Source organism: Lissotriton helveticus, chromosome 12, assembly GCF_964261635.1.
Source record: "Lissotriton helveticus chromosome 12, aLisHel1.1, whole genome shotgun sequence".
NCBI classification, from domain to species: Eukaryota; Metazoa; Chordata; class Amphibia; order Caudata; family Salamandridae; genus Lissotriton; species Lissotriton helveticus.
The window spans coordinates 457541810-457560181 of record NC_136073.1 but is presented as its reverse complement, the minus strand read 5'-3'; the positions used below and the strand labels follow the sequence as shown (position 1 = coordinate 457560181).

The window sequence follows — 18372 nt, the reverse complement described above, 5'->3', positions numbered from 1 at the left end:
TAGCCTTCCTAAAGTGTACAGCACGTGTTGGTAAAATCGAGATGTTCACCCTTGAAATGCACCGATTGGAAGACCATGTTTCTGTGCTGGTGCCGTAGTGCGTCTGTTTTGACCCCTGTCGTTGAATATTTTTAAAGCGCCAGGTAGCTGTGCCTTGCCTACCTTCCGTTTTCCATTTGCTTTTAGTTCGATGTCAAAACGCCACCTAGATATCCTGCTAAGTGCTGAGGTGAGCGGGAGCCACGTCGCTCAAAGCTGACAGACCTGTTATTATTGCGTACGTGCGTGCGTGGTCACGCCGTACAGGATGCTCGGCTAAGTGCGTCATTGGTGCTGAAATCATGATTTGGGAAGGTCAGGCAAGGGTGCTTGTAATTCTGCTCTTTAAATAGCCAGGTGTTGATCTTGGTATAGTCTTTGAGAGGCTGGAATGGGCGGCCGAAATGATGAACCTTTTCAATGCTCGGCTTTTTATCCTGCTGCAGCGTTTGGTGAAAACCGAATGGACAGGGAATATTGTAAAAGGTAAAAGGCGTTCTTAACAATGGGTTGTCACGTTGCGCTAGTTGTAGGGTGGCCAGATCGTGCGACCCAAAAACCGGGACATTTCGCAGAAATATAGGAAGGACTAAAAATGCACTTCAATAAAGTAGCAAAGAATGACAGCCCTCATCTTCATAGAAACACAGAAGAGGCACTAAGAAAATAAATAAAATGTAATTTTTGAAACCAGCATCATACCTGGTAATTAAATTGCTTACTCATAACAGCTGCTTGCTAGCCCTGCGTTGGAACATCAACAAAAGTGGCTCTCACTATTTTCCATTTACCCTCTCAAAAATCCGGGACATGAGCCGTTTTTACCGAAATCTGCCGGGACAACTGTTGAAAACCCGCAACGGTTCGGGCAAATCCGGGACGCCTGGTCACCCTAGCTAGTTGTCAAAGTTCGAAACGCTTGCTTGCTGCTTCTGTCACTGGGGTTGGTATTGCAGCACCGCTTCAAAAGCAGCCCCCAGTAAAACAAGCATTGAAAATGCAATAGGTCTCGCCCTCGTTTAAGTTAAAGCAATTCTGTTTGTAATAAGGTGTTTTTTTAGCTATGCTTTTATTAGTGTTTTTAAAACTTTCATGTACATAACATGCATATGTAGGCATGTATTTATATAGATATGCAGATGTGTATATATATGTTTATATATGTATGTGTATATACACATATACATATTTATAAATGCATATGCATATATGTTTATATATATATATATATGAGTAGTAGAGAAAGAGTGAGTAGTAGAGAGTGAGTAGTAGAGTGAGTAGTAGAGAGTGAGTATAGTAGAGTTTGTATAGTAGAGTTTGTATAGTAGAGTGTGTGAGTGGAGTAGAGTGTGTGAGTGGAGTAGAGTGTGTGAGTGGAGTAGAGTGTGTGAGTGGAGTAGAGTGTGTGAGTGGAGTAGAGTGTGTGAGTGGAGTAGAGTGTGTGAGTGGAGTAGAGTGTGTGAGTGGAGTAGAGTGTGTGAGTGGAGTAGAGTGTGTGAGTGGAGTAGAGTGTGTGTGAGTGGAGTAGAGTGTGTGTGTGTGGAGTAGAGTGTGTGTGTGTGGAGTAGAGTGTGTGTGTGTGGAGTAGAGTGTGTGTGTGTGGAGTAGAGTGTGTGTGTGTGGAGTAGAGTGTGTGAGTGGAGTAGAGTGTGTGAGTGGAGTAGAGTGTGTGAGTGGAGTAGAGTGTGTGAGTGGAGTAGAGTGTGTGAGTGGAGTAGAGTGTGTGAGTGGAGTGGAGTAGAGTGTGTGAGTGGAGTAGAGTGTGTGAGTGGAGTAGAGTGTGTGAGTGGAGTAGAGTGTGTGTGTGTGTGTGTGTGTGGAGTAGAGTGTGTGTGTGTGTGGAGTAGAGTGTGTGTGTGTGTGGAGTAGACTGTGTGTGTGTGTGGAGTAGACTGTGTGTGTGTGGAGTAGAGTGTGTGTGTGTGTGTGGAGTAGAGTGTGTGTGTGTGTATATGGAGTAGAGTGTGTGTGTGTATATGGAGTAGAGTGTGTGTGTGTGTGTATATGGAGTAGAGTGTGTGTGTGTGTGTGTGTGGAGTAGAGTGTGTGTGTGTGTGGAGTAGAGTGTGTGTGTGTGTGTGTGTGGAGTAGAGTGTGTGTGTGTGTGTAGAGTGTGTGTGTATATGCGTAGAGTGTGTGTGTGTGTGTATATGGAGTAGAGTGTGTGTGTGGAGTAGAGTGTGTGTGTGTGTGGAGTAGAGTGTGTGTGTGTGTGTGTGTGGAGTAGAGTGTGTGTGTGTGTGGAGTAGAGTGTGTGTGTGTGTGTGTGTGGAGTAGAGTGTGTGTGTGTGGGAGAGTGTGTGTGTGTAATATGCGTAGAGTGTGTGTGTGTGTGTATATGGAGTAGAGTGTGTGTGTGGAGTAGAGTGTGTGTGTGGAGTAGAGTGTGTGTGTGTATATGGAGTAGAGTGTGTGTGTGTGTGGAGTGGAGTGGAGTAGAGTGTGTGTGTGTGTGTGTGTGTGTGTAGAGTGTGTGTGTGTGTGTGTGTGTGTGTGGAGTAGAGTGTGTGTGTGTGTGTGGAGTAGAGTGTGTGTGTGTGTGTGTGTGGAGTAGAGTGTGTGTGTGTGTGGAGTAGAGTGTGTGTGTGTGTGTGTGTGTGGAGTAGAGTGTGTGTGTGTGTGTGTGTAGAGTGTGTGTGTGTATATGCGTAGAGTGTGTGTGTGTGTATATGGAGTAGAGTGTGTGTGTGGAGTAGAGTGTGTGTGTATATGGAGTAGAGTGTGTGTGTGTGTATATGGAGTAGAGTGTGTGTGTGTGTGTGTGGAGTGGAGTGGAGTAGAGTGTGTGTGTGTGTGTGTGTGTGTGGAGTAGAGTGTGTGTGTGTGTGAGTGGAGTGGAGTAGAGTGTGTGTGTGTGGAGTAGAGTGTGTGTGTGTGTGTGTGTGTGTGTGTGTGTGGAGTAGAGTGTGTGTGTGTGTGGAGTAGAGTGTGTGTGTGTGTGTGTGGAGTAGAGTGTGTGTGTGTGTGGAGTAGAGTGTGTGTGTGTGTGTGTGTGTGGAGTAGAGTGTGTGTGTGTGTGTGTGTGTATATGCGTAGAGTGTGTGTGTGTGTATATGGAGTAGAGTGTGTGTGTGGAGTAGAGTGTGTGTGTATATGGAGTAGAGTGTGTGTGTGTGTATATGGAGTAGAGTGTGTGTGTGTGTGTGTGGAGTGGAGTGGAGTAGAGTGTGTGTGTGTGTGGAGTAGAGTGTGTGTGTGTGTGTGTGGAGTGGAGTGGAGTAGAGTGTGTGTGTGTGGAGTAGAGTGTGTGTGTGTGGAGTAGAGTGTGTGTGTGTGTGTGTGTGTGTGGAGTAGAGTGTGTGTGTGGAGTAGAGTGTGTGTGTGTGTGTGGAGTAGAGTGTGTGTGTGGAGTAGAGTGTGTGTGTGTGGGGAGTAGAGTGTGTACGTGTGTGTGTGTGTGGAGTAGAGTGTGTGTGTGTGTGGAGTAGAGTGTGTGTGTGTGTGTGGAGTAGAGTGTGTGTGTGTGTGTGTGGAGTAGAGTGTGTGTGTGTGGAGTGGAGTGGAGTGGAGTAGAGTGTGTGTGTGTGTGGAGTAGAGTGTGTGTGTGTGGAGTAGAGTGTGTGTGTGTGGAGTAGAGTGTGTGTGTGTGGAGTAGAGTGTGTGTGTGTGGAGTAGAGTGTGTGTGTGTGTGGAGTAGAGTGTGTGTGTGTGTGGAGTAGAGTGTGTGTGTGTGTGTGTGTGTGGAGTAGAGTAGAGTGTGTGTGTGTGTGTGTGGAGTAGAGTGTGTGTGTGTGTGTGTGGAGTAGAGTGTGTGTGTGTGTGTGTGTGTGGAGTAGAGTGTGTGTGTGTGTGTGTGTGTGGAGTAGAGTGTGTGTGTGTGTGTGTGTGTGGAGTAGAGTGTGTGTGTGGAGTAGAGTGTGTGTGTGTGGGGAGTAGAGTGTGTACGTGTGTGTGTGTGGAGTAGAGTGTGTGTGTGTGTGTGTGTAGTAGAGTGTGTGTGTGTGTGTGTGTGTGTGTGTGTGTGTGTGTGGAGTAGAGTGTGTGTGTGTGTGTGTGGAGTGGAGTGGAGTGGAGTGGAGTGGAGTGGAGTGGAGTAGAGTGTGTGTGTGTGTGTGTGTGTGTGTGGAGTGGAGTGGAGTGGAGTGGAGTAGAGTGTGTGTGTGTGTGTGTGTGGAGTGGAGTGGAGTGGAGTAGAGTGTGTGTGTGTGTGTGTGTGTGGAGTAGAGTGTGTGTGTGTGTGTGTGTGGAGTGGAGTGGAGTGGAGTAGAGTGTGTGTGTGTGTGGAGTAGAGTGTGTGTGTGTGTGGAGTAGAGTGTGTGTGTGTGTGTGTGTGGAGTAGAGTGTGTGTGGAGTAGAGTGTGTGTGTGTGTGTGTGTGGAGTAGAGTGTGTGTGTGTGTGTGTGTGTGGGGAGTAGAGTGTGTGTGTGTGGAGTAGAGTGTGTGTGTGTGTGTGTGTGGAGTAGAGTGTGTGTGTGTGTGTGGAGTAGAGTGTGTGTGTGTGTGTGTGGAGTAGAGTGTGTGTGTGTGTGTGTGTGTGTGTGTGGAGTAGAGTGTGTGTGTGTGTGTGTGTGTGGAGTGGAGTGGAGTAGAGTGTGTGTGTGTGGAGTAGAGTGTGTGTGTGTGTGGAGTAGAGTGTGTGTGTGTGTGTGTGGAGTAGAGTGTGTGTGTGTGTGTGGAGTAGAGTGTGTGTGTGTGTGTGGAGTAGAGTGTGTGTGTGGAGTGGAGTGGAGTAGAGTGTGTGTGTGTGGAGTAGAGTGTGTGTGTGTGTGGAGTAGAGTGTGTGTGTGTGTGGAGTAGAGTGTGTGTGTGTGTGTGGAGTAGAGTGTGTGTGTGTGTGTGTGGAGTAGAGTGTGTGTGTGTGTGTGTGTGGAGTAGAGTGTGTGTGTGTGTGTGTGTGTGGAGTAGAGTGTGTGTGTGTGTGTGGAGTAGAGAGCAGGAAGTGTCTTGTAGCGAGTGTGTAGTAGAGTGTGTAGTAGAGTATGTGGTGGGAGTTTTTTTTTTTTTAGAAACTTAGTCCAATTTATACACATTTTTTGTATTTTTAGCTCTGACCTGCGTGTGGATGGACTGAGTCTCTGGAAAAAGGAGTACCCTTTGAGCCCCTCTGTAAAAAACAAAAAATCTGATACATTTCTTTTCAAAATAAAGAACTATTGAGGCCTCTGTGCGTGTGGTTAACCCGTTCGGTTCCAATTCAGTCAGGAAGGCATAAGCTGGGGAAAGTCTAGTTTCACCGTGAATAATAAGTGTGAAAACAGATACCTTAAAACGAATAAACTGCAGGTAAGATACCTGTAGTGTCTAGGAATATACCTGCATGTTTCACTTTCACGTCCTCAACCCCCGTCAGCCCCCCCACCCCCATCCTAGTGCCAACTTTGTTTGGTCCTGCTGTCTCTTGGAATTATTGAGCTACATGGCTCCTTAGAGGAGCGCTCTCTTAACATTGCCTGAATTTACCGACTTCTCCTGTAGGGGGTGTGCTACCAGCGAAGCTCACACCAGCGTTAAAATGCAGCGCTATGGGTGGATTAGGTATGCTTGTGTTGAGGGGGCGGGTGTTAGATGTGTCCTTCTAACATCTTCTGCCTTCCTCGACATCTTTGGGGGTTGGAGGGGAGGGGGGCTAAATCGTGCGGTGGCCCGCTCTTCCTGAGCACCCCCTACTCTGGGCGCTATCTATGCATCAGGTGCTGCCTCATCGGATCCCAGGGCTGCATTCCTGCCCTTAGCTCTGCCCACCCTACCCTGCCTCATCCTCTCACATCGCCTGCTTCGGGGAGCACCGCATTGGGCTCTAGTCCGATTATATGCGCTGGAGACACCTGGAGTGACCACACACCGGCTGCCACCTCTGCTGGATGCCCTGGAGTGGATAGGTTTACTGCCCCTAACCCCGGATATCCCTGCACACAAACTGGCCGTGCCAGCCTCCCCCCACAACTTCTCTCGGCTGTGGTAGAGGGCAGCCCTCTGGGCACTATTCTTAGACAGCGAAGATTCCACTAACCACGCCTCGCCCCGCCTGCTCCCACCCCTGCTCGGGGCTGTGGGTGAGCGTGGCTCGCTCTGTGATCCTGGATAGGGCACGGACCCTGGGAACAAGTGCCGTGCCGTGGACAGGCTGCTGTATCAGTAGGGCACCCCTAGAGTCGCCCACGCCAGGTGTGTGCTGTGGGTGAGCGTGGTTTAGCAGATAGAGCATGGACCCTGCTGGGTACACGTGCCATGCCTTCGACAGACTGCTGTCTCAGTAGTCGCCCCACGCCCTCTCCTGCTCTGTGGGATCTGATGGCAGAGGCCCATGTTTGCCATTTACGAGGTTAATCCCGGCGCACTCAGCTCGCCATCACTTATACACAGGGCCCGCTGCTGACTGCTAACCCAGGAGACCCGTCTGTACTAGGAGGGCACCGACAGATGTGTGCGTGCCCTGTCTCCACTACGAGGGCCCTGTTGTCCTGTACTGACAGATGCATGCTTGCCCCCGCGTGCACCAGCAGACCTTTCCAGCATCTCGGTGTGCTACCGTCCGATCCCTGCACTGGCCCTGTGTGCCGCCGTCGGTTTGCTGCGGCCACTGTGGGCCACCGTCATCAGATCCACAGTGTCTGCATTCTTCCTGGCATCACTGCCCCGAGCGGGACAGTGGCAGTGTTCTTTGGGCCAGACTAAAAAATGTCGATACGAGGTGCAGGAGCTATTTCTGGGGAATCGATCGGTGTGCACGTTGGTGCTGTGCAGTCTAGAATCGGTGCACAGAATAGTGATGCGATCACTTACTTGTTGGGGGCTGGCTGGTCAACCAGCAAGGCTTTAAGTGCACGTTGAGTGAACCGGAGCGGGCCCCACCCCCGCACTTCAGGCAATTATTCCATGCAGTCCCCAGCGCCTTCCATTAAACATGGCATTGTGTGCGCAATCTTGACAAGTGTTCTGTGTTAGCCGCAAACAGCTACCAGTCCTGTATTGTCCTAAAAACATGTGTCCTTCACCCACGCCGTGTAGCAGGACTGTATAGTTAAAACAAGCGCTAGCTTTGGTGACGTCATTTTCTCTTTTTCTGCCGTCCCACTTGGACGGACTTGGCCTGACTTCCTGCTGGCGTAAAAGGTTTATTATCTTCTTTATGGGACCATCTGTTTTGACCCATAAAGAATATAACCAACATTTTACGCCAGCAGGAAGTCAGGGCAGTCAGTCCAAGTGGGACGGCAGAAAGAGAGAAAACTGTACGTCAGCACACGCTCTTTCCCAATGGCCGGCCACCGCATAGCATGAAAGGTGACTCCGGCCAGTGGTAAAGAGGGGCGGGGCTTAAAGCCCGCTAGTGAATCTCCCTCAATCTCATTAGATCTCGCAAGCGAGACTGCGCATGCGCAGCCATCGCAGGCTTCGACCTAAAAAAACGCCCCCCGCCTCTGTAAAGCTGGCCCCCATCCTACCAGCCTCCCAAGGAAACGCCCGATGCACGGTACGGCCAATCTGCCTGGGCACATGCGTTCCAGTGTTTAGCCGCATGCGTGCGGGCGGAATTCCGCTCGTACGCTGACTTTTTCAAAAGCGCACTTTACGTGACGAGCTGGGCTCGTCATGAGCGTGCGAGGAGGCTACCTCATGACGAGCCCAGCTCGTCATCAGCGTCGAAGGGGTTAGTGGCTTTTCCCACTTATTGGAAGAGTAGAAAGCGAGCAGTGGTATGCCGCTTGTTACATTTCAGTGGCCGGGTTGTTTGTGGAAGATGGGTGCATCGTCACCGGAGGGTCACTTTAGCCTTTACAGCTCCTTCGTGTGGCCTGCCTGCTCAGAGAAATAGCATTTTCAGTGTCCATTTGGCTACCAACTTAAGCCACGACCAGAGCAAGATCTCTCACCCTTTAGCCCTTGGTGACATCATGACCAGGCAAGGGTCGGGCCTTTGTTAGGGCTTACAGCCCTGCTCCTTTTCAGCAGTAGTAGACGAAAAACGCAGTGACTAAGGGATCCTCAGCATCGAAACTGGCAGATCTTATGTCATAAAGTGCAAAATTGCGCCAAAGATGGCCCTTGGGGCTGTTCCTTTAATGGCCTCAGGTCATAGGGGACAATGGGAAGCACAACATCGACCCTTAAAGCACAGTTATTCGGATAGCTGGCAGTTGGCCTTTGTTGGCTCTATGTTGGCACAGGTGCAGCAAATTCAAAGTTGCCTTGAGCCGCAGCCCAAATGTGAAATGGCAAGCTCCGGATTTCGAAACACTGCAAATTATTGCGATTGCTTGATTTCAGGGTGTCTGTCCTCTTTTAGTTTCAAAACATCCCTGAACACCCAGATGGTCTGTTAGTTCTTCCTAACTGTTTTTTGCTAAAAAATCAATAAACGTGAGGCAGTTTTAACTAGCAAATTAGCATTTGGTCTGTTTTCTGGGGACACATGTTTCTGTCGCATGAACCAGGATGAGGAGGTAGGAGTGGGAGCACTTAGGATACTGCACTGAAGGTGGTGTTTGAGGTGTAGGTCCTCTTTAAAACCAAAGCACAGTTTTTTTGGGACCTGTTGCATTTTGCTGTGCCCCCTGCCCTGGGAATGGTACAATATTTAGTTTGTATCCGCCATCAAGCAGCCGCTGATGCTGGTGTCTTACTAGTATTGCTTTAGTGTAGCTGTCAGATGTCCTCTTATTTATATTTTTGTTTTTTTAGTTATTGATTTATTTTCTGTGCCCATGCTATAGCTAAATGCAATCAAGGCCAATCCAAATTTGGAATCAAGGCTGCAAAAAATCTGACCACATCTCCTCAGGACTCCAAGAACTCGAATGGCTCCCTGTGGAAATGCGTAGTACCTTCAGAACGGCCTGCCTAACCCACAAGGCCCTCCATACCGGAAAACCAGAATACTTGGCAAACAAGCTCAAAAAGGCAGGCCAAGTTAGAAATTTGAGAAGCTCTAACTCCCTGCTGCTCATCCTACCAAAAACCAGAAAGAAGAGAACTGCGGACTGCTCCTTCACAGGAAATGCCCCCAAAATATGGAACTCCATCCCCCTGCACATCAGAACCATACCGTCCTATGCGGAATTCAAGAGCCAACTCAAATCCTTGTTCCTTATCCGTTCCCTAGGTTGTGGGTAACTAGGATCAGCAAGCATCGCCAGAACTATGTGGTATCTCTGTATCCTATTACCAAGAAGTCCTGCTGTCCGAACTTTTCCTCCTTCCAAATTGTCTTTCGTTGATCGCTTTTACTTGTTACGTGTCTTGTTGTTCACTTTTTCTTTCCCTTTACTGTAAAGCGCTCTGCTACCTTCGGGTCTAGTTAGCGCTATAGAAAACTTCTAAATAAATAAAATAAAAAAATATATATATATATATATATATATATATATATTCTTTTTGTGTGCAAAATGTGTGTTGGACAGGAATTGCAGTATTTATCTCCAGTGTCTGAGGAAGGACTTTTGGCGTGTCATCAGGTCTGTTTGTCATCTTTTCAGCCATTTGTGCTCCGTTTCCCATAGCACTGAAGTTTACGGCTTGCATGTACGCTGAACAGTCCTGTTTCTTTTTCTTTTTTGTGCCACTAATGGCTCTTGAAGAAATTACCTGTAGTTGACAGGCTCCTAACCCTTTTGTTGGGCGTTGTTGAAGTATTTGGTTTGAGGCGGAGTCTAGAATAGCACTGGGCAGGTTTCTATGGGACTTTAAAGAAGTCGGAACTCTAGATGAGTGCTAGCTTAGAGCAATTCACAAAAAGTTGTTACCTAGATGTCATTAGACATGGCCTGACTAACCTAGAGTGCCCCGGTAACTATTTTATCAACGGGGTTCTCCTGTAGGACATAGTTGTGAACTTTACCTGTTAAACTACAGGTGCCAACAGCGAAGGGGCCTCCACCTATGTACTGCTGACAGCATCCCTATCTACCAAGTCCCCCCCCCCCCCCCCTTCAGGTACGTACTGGTCCCCAACGAGGCTGAGATCTCAAGAGAGACTGAAAAAGAGCAGAAGTATAGCTCCCATAATCACTATCGGACGAAAACCAAGTTGTTCACCTTCTAAAACTGACTAAAAGAATACATCTGGATATTTTATTTATAGTGAGTAATATATGTGCTGCCCATACTAGGCGGTCTACGCCATTCCACCCTCCAAGAATAAGCCTTGGCTCTTCGACCTTGCTATGCCATTAAAGGCAAGGCCCAAAGAGGCACTGGCACATCAGTGAGCTTGCAGTGTTACCTGCCTCCTCTGCTTCATACAACAAAAGCAGTGCTCATGAGGAAACATCCTTTTGAACGCGGTCATTACACCGCGTACCATTACTACGCGTGCTTTACAACTCATGTGCTGTAATAACGCAGGAAGCGATGACGGCTCCAGGCAACCACCGAGGAGATACAGGTAAGAGGGACTTTTTAATTTCGTAGGGTTTGTGTTTGAAGAAATCTGATTTAATTGTCTGTTCACTATATTGTACTGTGGATAGGACTGGGATGCAGGGTTATGGGTGGTAGGGACCCTGTTTGCTGTTTAATATAAATTGTTATAAACCATTCTGTCATTATGCTGACCTGTGATACTTTATGTAACTGCTGATGTAAAATGCTAATAAAAACCTATACACACAAAAAGAGAAAAGCAGTGCTCACGTCAAGGATTGCCCTAGACTTTCCACATGCTCCAGAGAAGCGACCTGACACAAAAGCACTGATGGAATCTTTGCAAAGCGTATTTTCTAGCTAAAACGCTCCCTGCTTTTGATTTAATTTCACTGACCAGACAAGACTTCTGATTGATTTGCTGAATATTGGGCCTGATGTGGGATGCTGACCAGTAGATGCAGTGTCATCAGCAGATACAAGTGTTCACTTCTGTTCATTGTCCTTGGGCACAGTGATCCAGATCGGGGAATGGAGCAGGGTTAGACTTGTGCACGCACAAGCTGTAATAAATGCATTGCAGTTTATTCCTTTAAAAATGCTACAACTTGAGCAATATATTTTCTTATGGGAAGTAAAATTTTTGTCAAAGATAAGAGCGTACTACCTTTTTGTTTTTCAGTCTCCTCTTAGCCATGACCTCATCCTCAATCTGACTCAGGACGGAATCAAACTGCTGTTCGATGCTTTCAATCAAAGGCTGAAGGTAAGAAGAACACCAGATGCTAAAAATGTACCAGGCGGATAGCCATGGAGTGCGCATTTTTATTGACCCGTTTTACTTTCTAATATCTCTCAAATGGACTCGGGCAGAACTGGCTGCTCCGCTGGTACTGCCAGAGCCGAATATTGTTCCCGTTACCATGATCATCGGCCCCAGGGACGAAGCAGGAAAACAGGAGCCAAGAGCTAGAGAAATTAAATAAATGAAAGGCAAACAAAGAAGCACCCCCGTCCTCCCACTACAGGAACACCGCAAATACATAAACCAAATGTGCACTGAATAAATTATGCATTCTAAGCATTGGCAAACATCATACGACTAAATGTGTTGAACAATGTCGTCCACGTGGTAGGCATCCATTTGGCCGATATCCTTTTTGTATCACCTAGAGTAGATTCTTATAGATCTACTTTTCCTAGCATTATGTCGTGCATACATTTATTCCTTCAGAAATCTTTTTAACCCTCTGAACAGTGTCTGGAATAGAATTTTGTTACCTATTAAAAAAAAAAGGCTCTTTGTAATGTCAAAAAAGTGACCATGCTGTTATGAGATGCTGACAATGTGGCAAAAAACTATGGTCATCGATTAGAGTGTAGGAAGTGTTAGCAGACCCTACCCCAGACATATTATTGCTACACCTGGCCTAAGGGGGTCATGAGGGCAGGAACAGGAAGTAAACCGGGATATAAGAAATGTGTTTACTATATGTAATTTCCCACTTCATGCTCTTCTTGTAGCCCCTTAACCGCAAGTAGGCAGCTGCAGAGGGGCTAAAAGTGCATCATGGTATTGCCATGTGATGATGTTGGGTGTTAAAGGTTACCTGACATTTTGCTGCATCAACATAATTGAATGCTTAGCCTTCAGCAGCATTTGAACCTCACCTCAGGTTCTTGTTCCAAGATCATGGCTGAATATGCTTGTACTCTTCTGGAGAATGCCTCAAAGGTGCTGCTGGCGGTAGCTCTGTTGGTCAGACTTCTCTGCTTACACATGAAATGCAGGTGGCCACTGATTCTCAACATGAGCACACAGCCTAAAAAGCCATGTGTAAACTCTTTCTAAAGGAAAAAGGTTGCCCATTTTGTGTTTGTTTTTGTTGTCCTGTACTTTATATTTACCCACGTTTGAAGTTGCAATGGCTATAGTATATGACTGCGCCTTTTGCAATGCACTTTAGGTAGTGCACATCATTGAGGCTTTTTCAAGTCATCCTGTTGCTGCTAAAGAAAAGTGACCTACTCTGAACCTTTTCCAGGCACCTGGCTATTGCTGTCGAGTTATCTCAGACTTTTGTCAGCGTTGAGATTTTTGCTATAAGTCACTGATGCTTAATCTTGATAAAAATAAATGTACATTTAATACAAAATATACGGTTGGGTACCCTGTTGTTTTAAAAGTTTCCACAGAGCTAATGTTACCCAGAATGCTTGTCGCACATTTTTACATAATGATGAAACACTGAATTAATCAAGCTTGGTTTTAAACTCTTGGCCTCTGTGATGGAAATACCTTTCTGCAACAAGTACATTGGCATTTAGCCCTGCCTCACCCATGCAACCAGTACAACTTAGCAGGTTTTTTACTACTAATTTCTAAGGGCACTGACTGAAGGGATGACATCCTTGTGTGGCAGCATAAAAACCATGATGCATGGTGACCTGAACTCACTTGAGAACATTGAAAAACTTAAAATGTCCTATTTTTACGGAGCACTTAATGCTCACTTCTAAGCATTCTTAATTTGGGACAGATGGGGAATTCGGAGATAAAAAAAATGGTGTCCCGTGTCACATAGTGTTGTCAGGTGGGGAAGTGGGGATGTAACTCTTATTTGTACATCAAATATCTTCCCAAACACACTTCACTGAAGGCTGGTAATGAAAATGTATGTGGAAACTCTTTTTTCTGGGTACACTTTTTCTCAAATAAAGCTAAATGTTGGTTAACGACAGAGCAATTCAACCTATTCAGATCATGTGACAAAACTTGAAATCTACATTATATATCCAGAGGAACCTCTCTGAAGTTTCTTAACATTGGCCTGTTAGCCTGAAATTGAACATCATGATGCCAGTCCGCGATGCAATCAACACTTCTAAAGCCCAGTGGATGAGATCAACAATGTGTGTTTTAATAGGACACCAGCTGTTCTAAGATTACCCAACTCTCTGGTGAGCAGTATGCATAATTGGGCGTGAGAATGTTGTGAACAGTGATGTATATTTGATGGCTGAGACATAAAGAGGAAGAGTTTAAGGATGTATAGTAGTTAAGGTGTAAGAAGAGGTAGACTTGGGAATCTGTAGCTTGACTGAGGCAAATGCATGCCTGTGGTCTGGGATGTACTCATGGAAAAACCTTTTGAGGGGGTGTGGCTTGCCGCTTGAAGATGGCGGTCGCAGCTTAAGCGAGCTCCGGCCAGCCCGCTAATTATCCTGCAGTTATCCTGCCCCTACCCTGATTTCGGGCGCCCATATCCTGAGTAAGGGGTCTGGGACCGCTCGACGGCGACCCGGTGTCCTGAGCGGGGCTCCCGGGGCCCGGGACACGCGGCGGAACGACGCGCACACTAGAGGCCTGGACAAGTGAGGCAGAGCCGGGGACCCGGAGTTTCAAGCTCCCGGGCCTGGACACGCTGCGGGCGGCCTGGGGCCACAGAGGACGGCCTGCAACCGAGTCCCTTCAGAGGCGCCCGCTGGCAGGCGCTTGCCCACATCCCCATCCGCGCATTGGCGGACCTTCGCCGACCCGGAGGAGTGGTCCTTGTGACAGTGGGGAGAGACGCGCTGGCCTAGGGACCCCCGACACGGCGCCGGCCATTTTGGCGGCCTGGGCGCCCAGCGGGATCCCCGACCTCGCGTGAGCGAGCGGCCGTCCCGCGGTGCGGGCTACCCGGCCACTGCCAACCACACGAGCCGGCTTGGCGGAAGTAAAACCGGAGACTCGGCAGACAGAAACGGGCCATCCCATGGTGGCGCAGGAGGAGCGGCGGCTGGTGGAGCCCTTCGGCGGACGGACCGGACCGGTGCTGGTGTCGGCGGGGGCTTCAAGATAAGCGACATACCCCCAGAAGGGGACACCTGCTGGTAGGTGACGTCCCCCCCTCCTCCTACCTGCCTTACTCGGAGGACCCAACGCTGGGGGGACCACCGAGGTATCTCAGGCCGGGAACACTCTGCTGGGCACTGTAGGCCTGGGCGATGATTAACTGGGGAGACCTCTGAACCGTGGGCCCTGACTCCCGGGGCTGGTGCTGGCTAGCTGCAAACTGGGACTGGCCCCTTCGCTCTGAGACACGGTCCACCCACTGTGGAGGGATACACACGCTGCAGTCGACTGAACCCCTGGCTGGAGGGCGCTGGGCCCGGAACCCCCCTGAGCTGCGGTGAGGAGCTAACGGGGGCCCCTCTGCACACTTTACGTCGACCGGCAGGAGAGGATTGGAGAGACGCTTCGCGCCTGGACTGGGCTGCCACCATGGGGCGCCGCCTAAAGCCTGCGACGGATCTGGAGGAGGGGGCAGCGAGCAGCCAGAGCTCTACAGTGAGCGAGGGTCCGACATCAGGCCTACCGCAGGGCCAACTGGAACAGATTCTACAGGCCATTGCAGACACCAGGGAGGCCCTGCGTCTAGATATCAGCCAAGTATCCACAAGCCTGGGACTATTGCGAGCGGACCACGGCAAGTTAGCGGACCGGGTCAAACAGGCTGAGTGCCGACTGGACGCGTTAGAACCGACGACCAAGGTGAACGAGGTTGCAATGGGGGAGTTGCAGCACAGGGTGCACCTACTGGAGCAGAGAGCGGAAGACGCGGAAGGGCGCAATCGCCGCAACAACATCCGCGTGGTTGGCCTGCCGGAGAAAATTGAAGGGGCGGACATGCTGGGCTACCTGGAGCCCTGGCTGCGCAACGTGGTGGCGCCGGAGGGCCTTATCCAGTTCTACACGTTGGAGCGCGCTCACCGGGTGCCGGCTCGGCCCCCAGCAGGGGGCAGGCCACCGCGTCCGGTGGTGGCGCGCTTGCTACACTTCAAGGACCGTGACTTTATCCTACAGAAGGCGAGGGCGCTGGGGCCCTACCGGGTGGACAATGCTCAGGTCTCTATATACCCGGATTACTCCCTCGAGGTGCAGAGGCAGCGCTCCACATTTCTGGCGGTCAAGAGAGCATTACGGTAGGAGGGCATCCGCTACTCGCTCCTATTTCCTGCGCGTCTGCGGATCATGTTGGACGGTAAATCTTCTTTCTACAACTCGCCGGACGAAGTATGGGACTGGCTGGAGCTCTATAAAGCTGGGACGGATGTTCCCCCTGCAACTGACGAACAGCGGAGGAAGACGCAGCAATCCAAGCGACCCTGGAGACCCAGGAAGCGACCACCGAAAGTTGGAACACCCTTTGTCTCGCAAACCAAGTTAGAACGCATGGAGGCCCTTCGGGCGGTCTCTACTATCTCCAAGGCGGTAACGGCGACATCTGCAGCGGAGACGGGCTCCCGGGAGGGCTCGGAGGACGCAGTGTCGGAGGAGTCGAGTGCTGGTGATAGGGGACCGCCTCAAGTCACGCCTGGGACAGCTGATGGTTTATTGGATGAGTGACCCTCAAGACCTGTCATGCTGGTATCGTATTGGCAGTTGGACCCTTGGTTGGGACTAGGGCGGAGGCACATGGCTGGGAAAGGTGGAATGTTGCGGGGTGTTGGAGGGATTCCCTCCCGCTGTTGATGATTTAGGCCTTTGCGGGGGCGGGGATGTGGGGCAACGGGGGCGCAATGGGGAGGGCTGGCCAGGTGGCATGGTTCGCTCACGACCTGTTGGAGGTAGCGACAGGCCGCCCCCCTCTCTCACACCTACTGTGGGACTCTGGTAGTTGCCGGAGACGGTTAAACTGAGTTTATTGACATTTGGATGGGACTCTGCTGTTTAGGGCCTGTTCTGGGGAGGGGTGGGTCATGGGGTTGTTGGGCGGTGTTCTGGGGTTGGATTGGGGGTGATGTCAGTGTGTCCAGACTCTTATCTATCGACAGGGCTACTATTACTGTTGTGAATGGGGACCATACCTGACCTAAAATGTGTGACCTGGAATGTGCGGGGACTGAACTCCATGCTGAAGCGCCACAAGGTACATGTTTATCTTGTTCGTAGGGGGGTACAAATAGCCTTTCTACAAGAGACGCATATTGACCAACGTGAAGGGCGGGCTTTACAGCGCAGGTGGCGGGGTCAGCTGTTCCATACGAGCTACTCGGCCTTTGCGAGAGGGGTCTTGATCTGGGTGCGGGCGGGGGTTCCCTTTCAGCCAGTGCAGACGGCGCTTGACTCTGAGGGGAGGTTCGTAGCTGTACAGGGCCGTTTGGACGGGAGGGATGTGACACTCTGTAGCATATACGCCCCTAATGTAGACCAAACTGCCTTTTTTGCGCGCCTCTCGGGGAAACTGGCGTCAGTACTAGCCAATGCAGTCATACTGGGGGGGGACTTTAATTCAGTCCTTGATGTGGGGTTAGATAGGTCTCACCCTCCACTGGCGCAAGCAGCGGCGCACAGGCTGGCACAGAGTAGGCGAACGTGGCAGAGTAGCTGGGGCCTGGTTGATGCGTGGCGAACCCAACACCCGACAGAGAAAGATTTCTCGTTCTATTCCCCTCCACACGAGCTTCATGTTCGACTTGACAGCATTCTATGCACGCCAGATGTTCAATGCCTGGTCCGTCACAGTGAATACCTGGCCAAAACAATTTCTGTTTCAGGTCAGGTCAGGTGATTAATCAATGCACATAGAAGCGGGTGGAGCACAACCATTTAAATTCGCAAGCGGCTGACGAGAGTCTAACAACTGTTCCCAGCGCGCATCGCGCGGCGAGGGTTACGACGGAATCGGTAGAATGAGCAGATACGGGAAACGAAGGGGTTTAGTGTTATATTAACAAGCTGGCTCGGGTAGAAGTAAAGAGAGTAACAGGAATGCGAGGAAGTAATAGGAGGGGAGTAAGTGTTAAAAATGGAGGTTTTCCTTAAAGCGATTTTGGGGAAAGGATGGGACAGAAAAATGACTTTGTTTTCATTACTGAGTAAACCCGAACTGAGGCGAACTTAGAGAAAATGCCAAATTATCCATTTAACGAGCGGGAGAGTCAGTCGAAAGAGGCAGAAAGAAGGAGGATACTTAATGGATTGTGGGGATTCATGGGTTATGAAGTTTTATGGTTGCGTTTAGAAAGAGCGAGTTTTAATATAGAGGGTTCACTTTGGGATTTTGACTTTTTCATTTAATGTGTACGATAAGCTATTGTTATTTAGAAATGTATTAAACATGCACAAATCATAGGTTTGTGGAATGTTAATGAATGTATTGTAATTATTGATTCACAGTTTCCCCTGACGAAGGGCTAATGATATGCCCGAAATGCATTGGGTCTGAATAAAGAACTGCTCCTCGGAACTACTATTTGCTTTTTTGTTATCGTTTTCCGGAAAAGAGGCTCGGATGGGCACACGTGAGAATGAGAAGCTTGATAAAAGTGCAACTTGTGCAATATGTGGACTTGGATGAGACAAACGGAATTAAAAAAGAAAAGAAGAAAAACTTTGGTTAAAATGGAAATAAGCGGTTATTGTATAATTTTACCTGGAAATGGTAAATGGACGTGAATGGGTCTAGTATCCCACATAGCAGTGCAGCTGGGAGCGGAGCGCGATTGCAGCGCTCCCCACAACATGTTGTTACTATGTTGCAGTTAGGGCGATGCACAATCCCAGTCTCGCACGCAACTTTCTAAAGTTTAAAACGGATTACATTGGGACTAATAGCGGTGTGCAGACCACCTTCTTTCATGTTCAAAACAATTTCTGACCATAACCCTTGCCTGGTAACGATCCACTGGACGCGGCAACGCCAAGCTATACCGACATGGCGATTGAACCCGCTAGCGCTGGAGGACACTGTGTTCCGAACAGAGGTAGGCACTGGGATGGAGGGCTATTTTGGCGCTAACGCGGGCACAGCTTCCAGTAGGGCGCTGGAGTGGGACGCCTTTAAGGCGGTGGTTCGGGGACTCTGTATCTCAGCCACGGCGGGAGTCCGGAAGACTCTCCTACGGGACCTCACGAGGAGCGAGGATCGCTTGCGCGAGGAGGAGAGGCGCTTCCATGCGACCCCGGATGCTCGCGAGGCGGTTTCGGCGGCACGGGAGGAAATGGCGGCGGCGATGGAGAAGTTGCGCTGCTTTGATTATAAA

At 49.5% G+C, this 18372-nt stretch overlaps 1 protein-coding gene across 1 annotated transcript in view; it reads left to right on the top strand.

Moving 5' to 3' along the window:
- PHAF1 (phagophore assembly factor 1) overlaps window positions 1-18372 on the top strand; it is a 299820-nt gene that overhangs the window by 104762 nt on the left and 176686 nt on the right. Inside the window, exon 3 of the mRNA XM_078670669.1 lies at window positions 11024-11107. Coding sequence (XP_078526795.1) covers window positions 11024-11107 — 84 coding nt within the window. The remainder of the gene's footprint in view (window positions 1-11023; window positions 11108-18372) is intronic.